General features: G+C 42.6%; 1 protein-coding gene across 1 annotated transcript; it reads left to right on the forward strand.

The window, feature by feature from the left end:
• Positions 1-14,341: 14,341 nt before the first annotated feature.
• Positions 14,342-14,968, forward strand: LOC119908263 (major facilitator superfamily domain-containing protein 4A-like). The gene has a single exon (XM_038725975.1). The coding sequence runs from the start codon at positions 14,701-14,703 to the stop codon at positions 14,935-14,937; it is 237 nt and encodes a 78-aa protein (XP_038581903.1). The 5' UTR covers positions 14,342-14,700; the 3' UTR covers positions 14,938-14,968.
• The last annotated feature ends 1,150 nt before the right edge of the window (positions 14,969-16,118 follow it).

A 16,118-nucleotide genomic window follows, 5' to 3' on the forward strand; every position in this document is an offset into this window, starting at 1 on the left:
TTGTATGTAGTGTATGTGCAACTTTGTGTTGGTTGGGAATGGGATGCACACTGTGTACATTGTTTTTGTGGGACAAATAAAATATATTTGTTACCGTGTATTTGTGTGTTCTGAGTATAAAAACAATATTTTCAAATATTTTACAACACACTTATGTATGTACTATCTGTAGTAAGTGTAATACTGAACAAAAAAAAGGCCTAAGTCATTATGATGAATGAAGAAGAAGTGTTTTCCATTCATCATAGTGTTTTACATTGAGCACATCAGTGTTCAACTGGTTCTTATGAATGTCTATTTATATGATGGTTTGTGTGTCATTTGAAAACAAAATACCATTTTGAGAAGAAATAACATTGTTTTGAATGTAAAGTTTCATTTTGCAGGAGAATTGAGGGGTTTTGCCCATTGTGTGTGTTTTTTGATTTGTGTGTAGAGTTCTGAGAATATGTGTGTAAACAATCGAGAAAAACTGTAATTCTTCAGTGATTGTGTCAGTCAGTGTTTCTGAGTCAGCCTGGTCAGCAGTGGAAATTGTCAGAAGACGTTCAGTTTGCTCATACAGCTAATTCACAAAACGCACAACTCAGTGTTTCCCATACGTTCATTTATTTCAAGGCTGACCGCCACAGATTGATTTTCGATTATTTATTTTTTTTTACTAAGCCTATTTAAAATCATATTTGATTGCAGAGCGCCGTAGCGCGTTCGCGCAGCACTTCCTCTCGCTTTTCTTTCTTTCTCTCTCACTCACCCGTCCCTCTCTCGCCCTCTCTCCCTCATGGAACACCGCTGCACAAATCTGTTCAACACAACGCTGTCAATGTCGGAGACCCAGCTTAAAAAAGTTGTTAGCCAGCATGCAAGGAGCCTAGCTAATAAGGAGAGCTAAGTTAATGTTAGAATGCAGCTGGATTTTTGAGGCTAGCACGCTGGTAGCTGGTAGTCAATATCAATGTGCGCACCCCCCGCAGCATGCTTCCAGTCGCAAAATCCACTAATGATAAACATGGTGTCTGTGGAAGAGGAAGGTGCTCCAAAATTCTGCATGTGTAGCAGAATGTAGCATCTGCATTAAAAGAATATTTCCAGCCAGTCTCTGCTTCCATATCAGGAGCTGCAGAACAAGCTTTTTCCCCCCAGAGATAAGACGTGCAGGAAAGTTTTTCAAGATGGGTTTCTCAACGCCTAGATCCCCCAGTGCTGCCGCCTGTGACCCTCGCTTGAGGTTATGCCCTTGACCTTGGCAAGTAAGAGCCTACTAGCATCGCTGAAATTACTAGCCTCAGTACTGTCTGCAGTTGGATCAACCTCTTGCAAAATGCTACGTCCTGGGCTGTTGCCTAATGTTACCTCACTGTTAACCTAGGTGGTCTTTGATTAAAGAAATGCCGTAGATCCATTGTCACATATCATGGCTCAGCACAGCTGTTTACAACAACAGATTCTACTCCATATATTAAATAAAACACCATCAAAGTCTGTTTTATAGTACATTTTGCTAGTAATATTCGATTACTCAAAGTACTTTAATAGTGTGACATTACTAATTTTACTGAAGTAAAGGCTTTGAGAGCTTCTTTCACAGCTGACAGATGGGGTGCTCTTTTCCAATTTTAGATCACTATTTCATTTGACTTACTGTAAGTTGTTTATTTACATAGGCTGCAAGATGGTGGCAGTACGGACTGTCCTGTTTGACTTCATGCTACCTCCTGTCTTCATGCAACGTCCTGTTCATCCACGCGCGGTCTTACAAACCACAATATCTTCTGTTTACTTTTCGCTGTACAAACAGGTATTGCAACACCATGAGCCCCACAGTAGTCAGAAGACGCCATCGCACGACTCCAAGGCTCCAATGTAACTGACTGGTTTATTTTGATGGGAGATCTGAATAATGGCTTTTTGTCATTATGGATTATATCAACTTCTGCATACACAGCACTTTTCCAGCTCAGACAATAAAGAAATAATTCCCCATGGTGACAATTAAGTCTAAAGGAGGAATTAAGACTGGGCAGATCTTTCACGCAGGTTGTCAGGGAACAAGCAGTAAAGGCAGGGACACAAGGTCAAGGGTTTGTAAAGATTAGGCTTTATTAGCCAATAAAGATTCAAATTATATTACACAAAAAAAGGTAACAGAATTACTTAAAGTGGGTCTTAACTAAACTGAGGTCAACATAACAAAATCACAACATAAGTCTGAACATAACAAACCTGACCTATTGAATGACACAAAATGGGGTGTATATATATATATATATATATATATAAAATATACACACACACACACACACACACACACACACACACACACACACACACACAGGCTAGCCTACACCAAACACAAAGGGGGGAAAACTTACCTGACTACAATTAAAAAGACCCAAAATAAACCCAACAACCAACCATAAGAATATACTAAACAAACACACACACACTACTGAAATCCAATATCAACCTAAACAAAATATCCACATGCTGCTGCGTTATTAAGAACTGTAGTTCAGAGTACCTCTGCCCACTGCCAGGAGTTGGTTCCTTCCACTTCCTGTGGTGGAGTACAAAAAGCAGTCTCAAACTCCAGCAACCCCTTTGGCAGATGACTCAGCAGCAGCAGCATGTGGAGAAACAAAGGACAGGTATAAATCACAAAAACAATTCTTCTCAAATGAATACTATTAAACCAAAATGCGTGTATCGTGAAATTAGCATTCAATTCTATTCATATAGCGCCAAATCACACGCTTTTCATAAAAGAGCAGGTCTAGACCGTACTCTATGATGCTATTTACAGAAGCCCAACAGTTCCCACCAAGAGCAAGTACTAGGCGACAGAGGCAAGGAAAAACCTCGAGCAGAACCATGGCTCAGGGTGGGCGGCCATCTGCCTCGACTGGTTGGGGGTGAGAGAGAGAGAGAGAGAGAGAGAGGAAGAGAGAGGAAGATGGCAGGAGGGGAACAGAGAGAAAAAGAGAGGGATGGAAGGAGAGAGAGGGGAGGGAGGCAGCCTACACAATATACACACAGAGGTACAGACAGTAAAGGTGATGTTGCTATAGACTAAATGAAAAATGGTACAGATATTTATAGTAGTGTTAATGATAACAATCGTAATGTTAATGATTATAATAACAATAGGACTAATAACAATAGTTGTTGTAGCAGAGGGTGTCGATCAGGAACACGGGGGCAGCAGGTGACCCGCAACCACAGATCCAGACTCCACAGCTCCAGAGCCAGAAAACCTGCAGGAAGTGATGGGAGGAGAGAGGAGAGTGATGAGAAAGCACAAGACTATGGGAAAGGGGAGAAGTTGAGTTAGTAACATGCAATAATGGGATGAGGTTGCATACAGAGGGAGAGAAAGTAGAGGAGAGAGGAGCTCAGTGCATCATGGGAAATCCCCCGACAGTCTAGGTCTATAGCAGCGTAACTAAGGGATGGTTGAGGACTCACCTGAGCCAGCCCTAACTATAAGCTTTATCAAAGAGGAAAGTCTTAAGCCTACTCTTAAATGTGGAGATGGTGTCTGCCTCCTGAACCCAAACTGGAACCTGGTTCCACAGGAGAGGAGCTTGATAGCTGAACGCTCTGGCTCCTAGTCTACTTTTGGAGACTCTAGGAACCACAAGTAACCCTGCATTCTGGGAGGGCAGTGCTCTGGTGGGGTAGTAAGGTACTATGGGCTCTTTAAGATAAGATGGTGCCTGACCATTAAGAGCTTTGTAGGTAAGAAGAATGATTTTAAATTCTATTCTGGATTTTACTGGAAGCCATTGTATCATTGTGAAAAGAATAAAAATACCTAAAGAAAATGTCTTTGTGGTTTACTTGTAAAGAAAAATAAAGCCATTACCGCAACTATAAGTGTTGGCAGTTGATAGAACCGTCACACACTCCCCCTCCTCTGGCGACTCGCTGGGGCAGCGGGAAAGGTAGTCAGCTGTAGCATTCTGCTTGCCAGGGATGTGATGTACTTCGAACTTATAAGGTTGCATGGCCAGGTACCAACGGGTTATTCGGCTGTTTGTATCCTTCATCCAATCCAGCCACTTCAGTGCCTTATGGTCCACCTCAAGGGTAAATTCCCTCCCCAAGAGGTAATATTTGAGAGAGTCCAAAGCCCATTTGATCACTAGACATTCCTTCTCCACTGTGGAATAACTCACCTCCCTTGGGTATAGTTTTCTACTCACATACGCCACTGGCTGACGGGACCCTTCTGGGTCTTGAAGGAACACAGCACCAAGCCCATGGACTGAAGCGTGAGTCTGCGTGAGTTTGAAGTCTGGGCAGTACAACACAGGATCGCTGCTTGCAGAAGTGACTGCTGGATGTCTTTGTAGGCCGTTTCCACCTCTTCTGTCCAACAGAGCTGATTGGGCTTTTGGGAATGGTCATATCTGTAAGCACAGCTGCTGTGGTAGAGTAGTTAGGTATGAATTTGTGGTACCAACCTGACATACCGACGAAGGACTTGAGCTGGGTTCTTGTTTGTGGGAGTGGGCAAGACTGTAAGTAAGTAAGTAAGTAAACTTTATTTATATAGCACCCTTCACAGACAAGAGGGGTCACAAAGTGCTTCACAGTAAAAAAAAATTGGAATAAAATAAAACAATAACAACAACAACACTTAAAATACAAAACTATATGGCTAGTTAAAAGCTTGTCTAAAAAGATGTGTCTTAAGGTGTTTTCTAAAAGTTTCCACAGAATCCAAGGCTCTCAAGGCTAAAGGGAAAGCGTTCCAGAACTTTGGAGCCACCACACAGAAAGCACGATCACCTCTTGTTTTATAATGTGTTCTGGGAACAGTTAAAAGGTCTTGGCCTGAAGACCTCAGAGAGCGACCAGAAATGTGTGCATGCAACAGATCCTGGATGTAAGGGAGGGAGCTTGACCATGCATGGCTCTGTAAGTAATGGTTAAAATTTTTAAATGTACTCTAAAACCAATCGGAAGCCAATGATGAGCCTTAAGCACAGGAGTAATGTGCGATTTCTTGTTAGTTTTAGACAAAAGCCTTGCAGCTGCATTCTGCACAACTTGCAGTCGGTCTATGGAGGATTTGTTTAGACAAGTGTACAGTACATTGCAATAATCCAGACGAGAAGAAATAAAAGCATGAACAAGCATCTCCATCTCTTCTTTAGAAACCATAGATCTAATCTTAGCAATGTTCCTGAGATGGAAAAAACAGGAACGAACCACAGATTTGACATGACTGTTAAAACACATAGATTTATCAAAAATGACACCCAGATTTCGCACAACATTACCGTCAGAGGATGATAGAGCCCCAAGGGCCTGCCTAATTTTAGGGGTAGTGTTGTCTGGGGCAAAAATCAACACCTCAGTTTTGTCTGTATTTAGTTGCAAAAAGTTGTCCATCCATTTGTTAATGGAGGCTAAGCAATTGTGCAACACAGACAGTTTGTCTAGCCTATGAGGACTAAAAGATAAATATAATTGGATGTCATCAGCATAACAATGATAAGATATTTCTTCAAAGCTACCAATAATCTTTCCAAGAGGAAGCATATACAGACTGAACAGCAGGGGGCCGAGCACAGAACCTTGCGGCACACCACAAGAAAAAGGAGCAGAGTCTGACATATATGTTCCTATGGACGCAGAGAAACTCCGGTCAGAGAGATAGGAGGAAAACCAGTTCAAAGCTGATCCAGTAATGTCCACAGACGTTTTCAGTCGATCAATCAGAGTGTAGTGATCAACAGTATCAAACGCTGCACTGAAATCTAATAGGACCAGCACAGAACATTTACCCCCATCAGCAGCCATCAAAATATCATTTGAGACCCTAAGGAGGGCAGTCTCAGTTGAATGGTTTTTAAGAAAACCAGACTGAAATTTATCAAAGATATTATGGGAATCCAAAACATTAATTAGCTGGTTTGCAACAATCTTTTCTAGAATTTTCGAAAGAAAAGGCAATTTAGAAATAGGCTTATAGTTTCTAAATGAAGCTGCATCAAGATTGTTCTTTTTCAAGATAGGCTGAACAACCGCATGCTTGAAACAGCTGGGGACCTGGCCCAGCTGAAGAGATAAGTTTAAAATTGAAACCAAACATGGGCCAAGTAGATGTATGGATTTTAAAAGCAAAGATGTGGGTAAAATATCAACAGGGCTTTGTGAAGGTTTCATCATGCCTACTAACTTAATGATGTCATTCAGGGTAATGGGGCAGAAGGAGTCCAGTATTGAAAGTCTGTGATGTTTAACTATATGGGGGTTTGCTGATGGAACAATGTCTGCCTGACAGCTCTAACCTTGTCCACAAAGTGAGACAAAAAGTTGTTACAGTCAACATTTCAAAACACAGGGACAATACATATAGCAGTGTTATTGGTCTCAAACAGAGCTTTAGGATTTTTTTTTACAGGCAGATATCAGGTTAGTAAAATAAGAGGATCTAGCATCCTTGATCATTCCGTTTAAGTCTATTAAGTGCTCTTTAAGATGTAGGCGGTGGGCTTGTAGCTGAGTCGCTTTCCATAAACGCTCAGTTCTCTGACAGACATGCCTCAAGCTGCGAATGGCGTCATTCATCCACGGGGATGTATTAACAGAGGAAATTTCTCTAGTATTAAGAGGCACCACTTTGTCCAACAGCCGGGTGCAGTGATCATTAAACGCCTGTGCACAAGCGTCCGCGTCATTCGAAATAAGAACCGAACTTGCGTCAAACGCAGCTGAAAATTTCTCAACAGTAAGCTGGTTAATCAAACGTGAGCAGGACGCTCATTTAGCAGGCAGAGGAACCTCATCACAAACAAGATCAAATAAGATGCATTTGTGATCACTAACAAATACATCTTCGATGCAAACATTATTAATGTTTAAACCATGAGAAAGAACAAGATCGAGCGTATGTCCCTTGCTGTGTGTAGGACCAGAGACATGCTGAGTGAAGTTAAAAGATTCAGTAACATTTAGAAATTCAGAAGCATTTTTGCAAGTATCATCATCCACATAAATATTAAAATGCCAACAATGATCACTCTGTCCAGCTTAATAATGGATGATAAGAATTCAGAAAAATCAGTAAGAAAAGAGGCCATTGGCCCAGGTGGCCAGTAGACTAAAATACAATAAAATGTATTTGAACGACCAACCTTAGTCATCTGTAGTTCAAAAGACGAGTACGTGCCAGTGCTCATTGACTGGTAGATAAAATGTTTTTTAAAAACCACGGCCTGTGAGTCTTGGTGTGCTGATAAAAGTACAGTCCACAGGACAGAGCTCATTCAAGTGATAGTATTCCATATCCCGTTGCCAAGTCTCCGTGAGCAACAAGACGTCCATGTTCTTGAAGGTAAATAAATCAGTGAGCAAAAGAGACTTGTTTTCAATTGAACGGGCATTTATCAGACCCTTCCTGAGCGGTGCAGGAACATCTGAAGCAGAGAAAGAGGCTTGCGGCAGCGACCTCAGATGCACGGAACACACACCGCGACCAGTGGTAGGGTTTCTCTAGGGCACCGGGACCAGAGTCCTGGGGACGTCAGGGAAGACAGAATGAAGACATGAAGGTCTGGTGTCGCTGTCAAAGACCCCCAGCTTCAAGAGTTTTTTCAGATGAACCTGCCTCCCTGCCCTTTTTCCTCGCTTTCTCTGCTATCTATTTATAGGTCGTATTAGGCCCTCTCCCTGCCGCAAACACACAGCGGTTGCAGTCGGATGTACGAACGGGGTTGCAAACTCACCTGTACCATTCCAGGTACATCCGTCACCGCACTCCGCCATGGAGGATCGGATCAACACCATTGTTTGGCGATCGTACACCCATGCAGTAGACACAACGTTTGTTGACAAACTTAGTAGCAATATAGCGCAGGAAACAAACAAAACGAGTTGGGACGAACAACCAGCCACAGTGGCAAAGCCAAACACAGGTGCCATGGTCTGCACCTGTGGTTTGATGACCCCTCCTCCAATGACATGGCCCAGGTACTTAGTTTCTGCTTTGGCAAAGGTACACTTGGCAGCATTAACTGTGAGTCCTGCAGCATGGAGACACTCGAAGACAACTTTAAGGTGTTTTAGATGTTCTTCCCATGTGTTACTATAAACGACAATGTCATCCAGGTAGGCCAAGGCGAAATCTGACATGCCACCCAGAACTCTATCAACAAGCCTCTGGAAAGTGGCAGGGGCCCCATGCAACCCAAAGTCCCCTGGGGGTTTTGAAGGCCGTTAATTCACGGCACGACTGGGCTAACGGGACCTGCCAGTAGCCTTTGCACAGATCAATGGTAGTGAAGTACTTTGCCTTGCCTAAGTGTTCAATCAGGTCATCAATGTGGGGTGTTGGATAGGAGTCAAATTTGGAAATGGCATTCAGATATCTGAAATCAATGCAAATCCTGATTGTGCCATCCTTTTTAGGTACCAAGACAACAGGATTACACCACTCACTTGAGGGCTCGATGATTCCAAGAGACAGCATCAGAGCAATTTCCTTTTCCAGTGGGCCAAGTAGGCGCTCAGGAATCCTGTAACTCAAACGTCTAACAGGGGCATCTTTCTTCAACACAATGTCATGCTCTACCAGTGTTGACAGTATGACCAGGGTTTTCCTGAAAGACTTCTGGTATAAAAAGAGACCTCACCTGTGACTGCTGGGCTTCTGTGAGGTGATCCAGATTAGGCACTGGCAAATACTGCTCTTCCACCTCCTCATCCCCCACACTCCGGATGAACATCACGCTAGGTCTCTCCACAGGATTTTCCTCCAGTCTAGGAATCCATTCCTTCAGCAGGTTGATGTGCAGGATCCTTGGATGACTCCGACCTTTCATATGTGGTAGGGCTGATCTTTCTAGTTACTTCAAAGGGTCCTTCCCATTTAGCCAGAAGCTTGCTCTCCTGTGTAGGCAGCATCACCAGCACCTTCTGACCAGGCTCAAAACTTCTTTCGCCAACCCGTCATACCAAGCCTTCTGCTTGAACTGGGAAGCTGCCATGTGCTCCTGTGCCAGCGCAGTCCTTTTCTCCAGTTTCTCCCTCATCTGAAGAACATAAGAAACAACATTAAGGGGTTCTTTCTCACTTGAGGGTCCCTCCCACATTTCTTTCAGGAGGGTCAAAGGCCCCCCTCACCTCATGACCGAATAGCAGCTCGAATGGTGAAAACCCAGTGGAAGCTTGTGGCATTTCTCTGTAGGCAAACAGAAGGTAAGGCAACCACTGGTCCCAATCAGAGCCAGTGTCATCAACAAACTTACAGAGCATCTGTTTGAGTGTCTAATTAAACCGTTCAGTCAGCCCATCAGTTTGTGGATGATAAGGTGTAGTTCTCAAACCTTTGATTCCCAGCAACTGATACACATCCTTCAGCAGCTTAGACATAAAGTTGGTGCCTTGGTCGTTGAGTATCTCCTTGGGAAACCCAACCCTTGAAAAGAACTGAACCAGGCAAGATGCTACCGCCTTTGCTTTAACTGACTTCAGGGGAAACACTTCTGGGTAGCATAATCTGTACCGACAAGCATAAATCTGTTTCCTGACTTACTTCTCTCCACTGGGCCAACAAAATCCATTCCAAGACGTTCAAATGGTGTATTGATCACTGGTAGAGGCTGGAGGGGAGCTCTGGTTGGACGTTTCGTTGAGGTTTGCTGGCCCTGAGGACAACTCTGGCAGAACTGGGCTACATCTTTACGTAAACCAGGCCAATGAAAATAGCGGTGGATACGAGCTGTTGTTTTATGTTTCCCTAGGTGGCCTGCCCAGGGAATAGAGTGACCTAAAGCAAGTACTGATTCTCTAACTACTTTAGGAACCACCAGCTGGTTTCTTGATCTATGTTGATAGTAAAGGAGACCGTTCTGTAAGATATATCCTTCCAACCCGTGCTCCAAATCAGTTCTCCCTTCATTTGCCTTTGCTCTTTGGATGTAGTCAGCTAAACTAACATCTTCTTGCTGCAGTTGCACCATGTTCACAGGTAATTAGAAACCCATGGGCAGCTCAGGGGTTGACCTCTCAAGGGTTTTCCTGCCGTCTTTGCCTACGAGACTTGCGAGACTTTCCTGGCTCGGCCTCAACCTAGGCATCATAAAAAGGCAGAGAACGTATAGTGCAATTTGTCTCACCTGAGTGCAATGTTGATGCCCGTGCCAGGTCAAGGCCATTTTGCAGATGGAACTCTGCTGTATCAGATCAAGAAGCACTGGCAAATCATGAAAGGCAGATTATCAGTGACACCAACATTTAGCAGGTAAGTCTGCCCTTGCACTTTAACATACACATCAGCAGTTGGATAAGGTTTTTCATCCCCATGGACACAACAAATAGGGACTATTATAGGGTTACATGACGTCTATGCACTAGTGTTTGATTACTTCCAGTGTCAATAAGTGCCCTCAGGTTCTGACCATTAATTTCGATCGATGTCTCTTTAAGGTATTGCCTCACCTGCAGCCCAGGCTCACATTTCTTCCGGGGTGCATAGCACATCTGTGTAAGTTTTACTGGATTCTGTGGACAAGCTGGCTTTGTGTGCCCCTCTTGCCCACATACATAACAAACCAATTTATTAAAACTTTTACCGGAACCATGAGCAAGTGGCTGATTGTCCTTCACAGGTGTCTTACTTATTGGTGATCGTGGGCATTGCTCAGCCAAGGCAGGTTTCTGACAGTCCTTTGAAGCCTTCCAGGACTTGCAAACGCAGGAGGGGTTTTTATGGCGTGCAGCTACGAACACATCTGCTAATGAAGCAGCCTCTGCCGCAGTCCGTGGGTCATGCTCTTTGATCCAAACCTGCAGCTCAGGGGACAGCATACGCAAGTATTGCTCAATAATAATAATTTCACCAATATCATCAACAGTTTTTTGTCTTGGTTGAACCCATTTCCCATAAGCTCCTTAAGTCTCACATAGAGCCCTTTTGGGGTCTCATCAGGTTCCACATTAAGAGATCTAAATCTCTGCCAATATGATTTAGGGTTAATATCATATTTCTTGAGAATGGCACATTTAACTTTATCATAATCAAGAGATTCGTCAAAATCTATGTGTACATAGTCACTTCTAGCCTTACCCGTCAACAATGGAATAAGTCGAAAGCCCCAGTTTTCTTTTGGCCACTGCTATTCTTTCAAAGGTAAAAAGGAAATGTTCAGTATCATCTGCATCAGTTAATTTTTGAAGCTTAGGCTCTTTAAAGAAGTGTGAATGAGACTGACCATACTGAGAGTCACCCTGCTGGAGGGCTCTTGGTGGATAAGCTACCTGAGATGGTGAACTGACCTGGGCTCCATTACCCTGGGTATTCTGCTGGGGAGAGGAGGACCCAGAAGCAGGTGAGGTCCTTGCTTGAACCTCCAATTGCAGAAGACTGTACTGGTGTTGAAGTGCCTTGAACCTATTCTCTTGCCTGGTTGCTTCCTGCTCCCATTTGGCCTCACAGGCTTGCTGCTGCCCCATGTGAGTACGAAAGATGTTTACCAGGTCAGCGATGGTTGGTTCTGTCACATCTTTGTCAATGCCAGTGCCTCTTCAAAAATATCCACAAAAAAAGACGATTTCTGTGTCTTTTTGGCGACATTATAAAATATAACCTACTGCTGATAGAGAAATTCAGGGGAGCAGACAGGGAGAGAGACAGAGAGCGGCGGGGAAGAGTCACAAAGTTTGCACTTTCGTACAGCTGAACAATAAATCCGTTTGATATCTGTGTGCATTAAAACCCAAAAGAGACTGGCAGTAATAACAGGACAGCTGCATGTTGGTGTTTGTAGTCGAAATACAGCAAATTATATTTGGATTAGGGGTTTGGATTTCTCAAAACCAAGAATGCAAAGAATGGACTTCTTGGGGAGAATGTTCTTGCTAGTCGTTCTTGGAAGAATGAACTTGCAATGTCACGAGCACACAAAATGCTGTTGACGGTTTGAGACGATGCGTTCTTGCTGGCACAATACCCCCAGCACAGAGGCCGCCTGCATCGCTCTGATTATTATTAACAGCCAGGCTTTATCCCCGAAAACAAAAAGCTCATAATCGGGTTTACTGTAGGTTTGAACTTACCATGATATATTTGCACATAAAAAATTATATAAAATAAAAGCAATACTGTGACCACAACTCTACTGTACACTAGCAATGTCATGTCTAATATAATAATAATAAAGAAAAGACAGTTCCCTTTCGTCCTATTTCTGATCATTGTACATCACCATTTTTCTGTACATTATCAAGAAGTCTCTTGATTTAAGTTAAAATCTTACAAAATTACTCAGAATGTAATGACAGAATAACAGCAATTATTTGTTGTATCATCTTTTCCTCTGCTCTGTTGGCTGTAGCGGTCTGCGTGTCTGAGGGCTCTGTGATCTGATCTGGCCGGCCGGCTCGTTAGTTCTCCCCTGCTGGCTGGCTCGTTAGCTCCCCCTGCTGGCTGGCTCGTTAGCTTCCCCCGCTGACTGTTGCGGACACATTTCGATTTGCCGTCATTTTAAGTAAACTGCCAATATTCGACATCTACACAGTTGATTTCTCGCCACAAACCTTCTCAGAAGTGGATTTAGTGATCAAATAATGTACGAAAATAGTACAAAACGTTCTGTTGGCCTCTCAGTTTCTTTCAGCCCCTCGCTTGAATGCCGAAATGAATGCTGGGATATCTCTGCCGTCAAGTTCACACAAGTTACCAACCGATGCATCCTCCTCCAGGATTTTTAACCGTTCTTGCCAAAATGCAAACTTGTGTATTGGGACAGTACTTGGGGCACAAAAGATGATGTTTCACAAGAACACAAGAAGACAGATTGAGAAAGGCCCTTTGACTAGAGAAAGAAAGAACTACAACACCGTGGGAGGAAAAAACATTCTAAAGCATTGTGGGATCATTTCAATGAGCATTAGAGGTAGCGCCACATGGATGTTGGGAAATTAAGACCTGATAAAAATTATTTAAGACCTAGAACACAAACTTCAGTGAATTAAGGCCTTAAATTTTGATTTTGAAATTTAAGACTTTTTAAGACCCGCAGAAACCCTGTAGAAAGAAAGATGCTGACTGAAACCAACACAGCACTGAGAGGTAATGAGATTCAATTCAATTTTATTTATTTATATAGCGCCAATTCAGAACAAAGGTTATCTCATAGCGCTTTTACTATAGAGCAGGTCTATACCTTACTCTTTGTACTATTATTTACAGAGACCCAACAATTCCCAACATGAGCAAGCACTTGGCGACACAGGCAAAGAAAAACTCTCTTTTAAGAGGCAGAAACCTCGAGCAGAACCATGGCTCAGAGTAGGGGGCATCTGCCACAACCAGCTGGGGTTGGAGATGTCTGTGTTATTGTGATGATCACTCAAAATAAAACAAATCAATGTTGTAAAATATATTGTTTCACTAATTATACAAATAAATACAGCAAGAAAAAATAAGAAATGAACCTATAATATATGACTATAATAAAACAGTCTATGTATCTTGACTTTAATAATTCACAGTTTTAAAAATTACTTTCATGTAGAACTTTCTCAGTATCAGCTAGCATGAGATACAGCGCCCTGGGTTCTTTTCAGTAATCTGCACTCTATAGTGGGCTATTGGTTGTGCTGCTTTCAACTGTTTTATACTCTAGGAACAAGCAGATGCGTAATTTTCAAGCTTTTGTTAATCCTCTGCTTCAAATTGTGTCTATTTATAACACTGATAAAGGGGTAAATCATATGAAATGACAGTATTTATTTACCAAAGTTTTAAAAATATAGTTAAAAAATAATAAAATGAAATAAGTCACCTTTAGGTTTCTAATTGACGTCTCTTAAATTACCTTAACAAACCAAAACATACACCAGTCCACTTCTATCCCCAGAAACTGTAAAACTGATATGTCAGGCTGCACCTTTAAAACTACTGAGGGAAACTCAGGGACACTTAACTTAGGGTAATTTATTTATAATTAGTTACTCTAATGGGCCCAAAAAATAAAACTCGTCTTGGTTTGTGGCTATTCGCCACTCTCACATCTACTTCTCCCGTTTCTCTCTGCTCCTCCAACTCCTCTGCTCGCCCCGCCCCCACCCAATCATCCCTTTTAGAAACGTGACGTCTCTCAATGCTAAATAAAGCAACAGGTTAATATGTCTCGGTCTCACCTCGTGTTGAGCGAAGGACATTCCAAACAAACTATGAAAACACTATCCCATAAAGGGACAGAGCCTACTATGGTAACAATGTGGGGTTTATACCGCTGTGTTTAAAGTAGATCTGGGGTTTTACCCAGGGAATACATTCAAAAATTGTTTTTACAAACAAAAGTCCCACATCAGCATCCATCTGGTTTTCAGCTGTAAATAAAACGGTCAGTGTTTTCACCTACAGACTCAGAGGCTAGCTACACTTCTGTACTTTGGAGTATTTGGTACTAATTCCCCCACTGACCCGGTCATTGTGCACCGGTGAAAAACTGAACAGATACCAATCAGAAAGTGGGCGGGACATTAGGGACATTGGGATTTCAGCCAAGCAGCGCCACGTCTGTCAGTAGCATGCCTGGCACTAACCTGTTACCCGGGCTGGTGCCCAGGCTGACTCATAGAGCTGTGTTGACTTTGTCCTTTGGCAGTTTTTGCAGTTGGTCCTGACGGAGCTCAGACTGAATGCAAGAGCAGCTGTTTAGCGTCATCTGAAGGACCGACATGAAGCTGCTGGACGAGCGGATCTGGACGCTGTTTAAGCGCCACTGGCCTCAAACTCTCACCTACTGGAGTGTGTTCTTTAGCTTCGGTCTGTGCATCGCCTTCCTTGGACCCACCATCCTGGACCTGAGGTGTCAGACCCAGTCCACCCTGCAGCAGATCACCTGGGTGTTCTTCACCCAGCAGTTCTTCCTGATGGTGGGCAGCAGCATGGGAGGACTCTTCAAGAGGACGTGAGTGCGGTTAGTGAGCACTGGGTGGGATCTTTCCCCGTAGGATATTAAACATGACAATACTACAAAACAACAGTGCAGTCTCTGAAATATGCGCCTGACACTGTGTTGGTGATTGTCAACAGTGAGTTTGTGGCCCTTATCATATCTGAAGGAATCCAGTCTCCCTAGAGAATCTCTATAGGACATAACAATGGTTATATGTTATGTTTAGGATACTGAGGACCCCTTTAAACACATACCTAACAAAATCTTACTTTATGACTTTTCCTCATTTTAGGAGAATTGCTTATAAACATAATTAATACTGGGAAATGTTTAAGAGCTCTGCTCACTTCAGAAAATGAAGATTCAGAGGCTGGACACAATGGATTTTCATCTGTGATAATATCTATATTATATGTCTATTTAGATTTCTCTTATTGGAGCTTATTACAGTTTGTTCATTTGAGTTCTACACAAGTTGATTGTGTTTTAAATTTGACTGACAAATCTGCAAAATTCAAATGTCAGGTCTGTGCCTCACCTCACATACTAAGCAGCAGTGAACCATGACCTGATGTGCAGATGAGTGTGTGAAGTGGATAGGGACAGGTGTCTGATACATGTTAAACCATTATTTTATATATTATCTTAGCTTGGTGTCGTGGAAGTAGTACATTTCCCTGTGCAGAACTGAACAAATAACTGGATTTCAACAAACCGTTGTCTTTTTCTGACATGTCCCAGTGGACAGTATAATGTCAGAGAAGATGATATAAGTACACCGTATTAGATATATTAAATCAAATTAAAGATAAATTATCAGCATGAATATAAGACAGATAAATTTTCTGCCACCACAGTCAGTACTGAAAATAATCTCTCCTTAGTCACACATCAGCTTTCTGTTAAATTCACAGAAACAATTCATCCTGAGGCATGTTTAATGTGTGTAGCAAATTTCATGACAATCCAGTAGTTCTTGAGACATTCACTCAAAACCTAAAATGTCAATCTTATGGTGAGTCTGGTTGAAAAGTCAGCGGAAAAGTCATTCATCGTCTGGGGACAATAAATGTTTGTACAAAATGTCATGGCAACCCATGAAATTAGTTGAGATATTCATTCTGGACTAAAGTAGTGGGCCGACTGATCAACACTGCCATCCCTAGAGCCACGCGCTAGCATGGCCAAGAATCCCAT

Source organism: Micropterus salmoides, unplaced genomic scaffold (genome assembly GCF_014851395.1).
Source record: "Micropterus salmoides isolate LMB-PRFRI ecotype aquatic unplaced genomic scaffold, ASM1485139v1 Ms_hic_scaffold_1719, whole genome shotgun sequence".
In the NCBI taxonomy this organism is placed as follows: domain Eukaryota; kingdom Metazoa; phylum Chordata; class Actinopteri; order Centrarchiformes; family Centrarchidae; genus Micropterus; species Micropterus salmoides.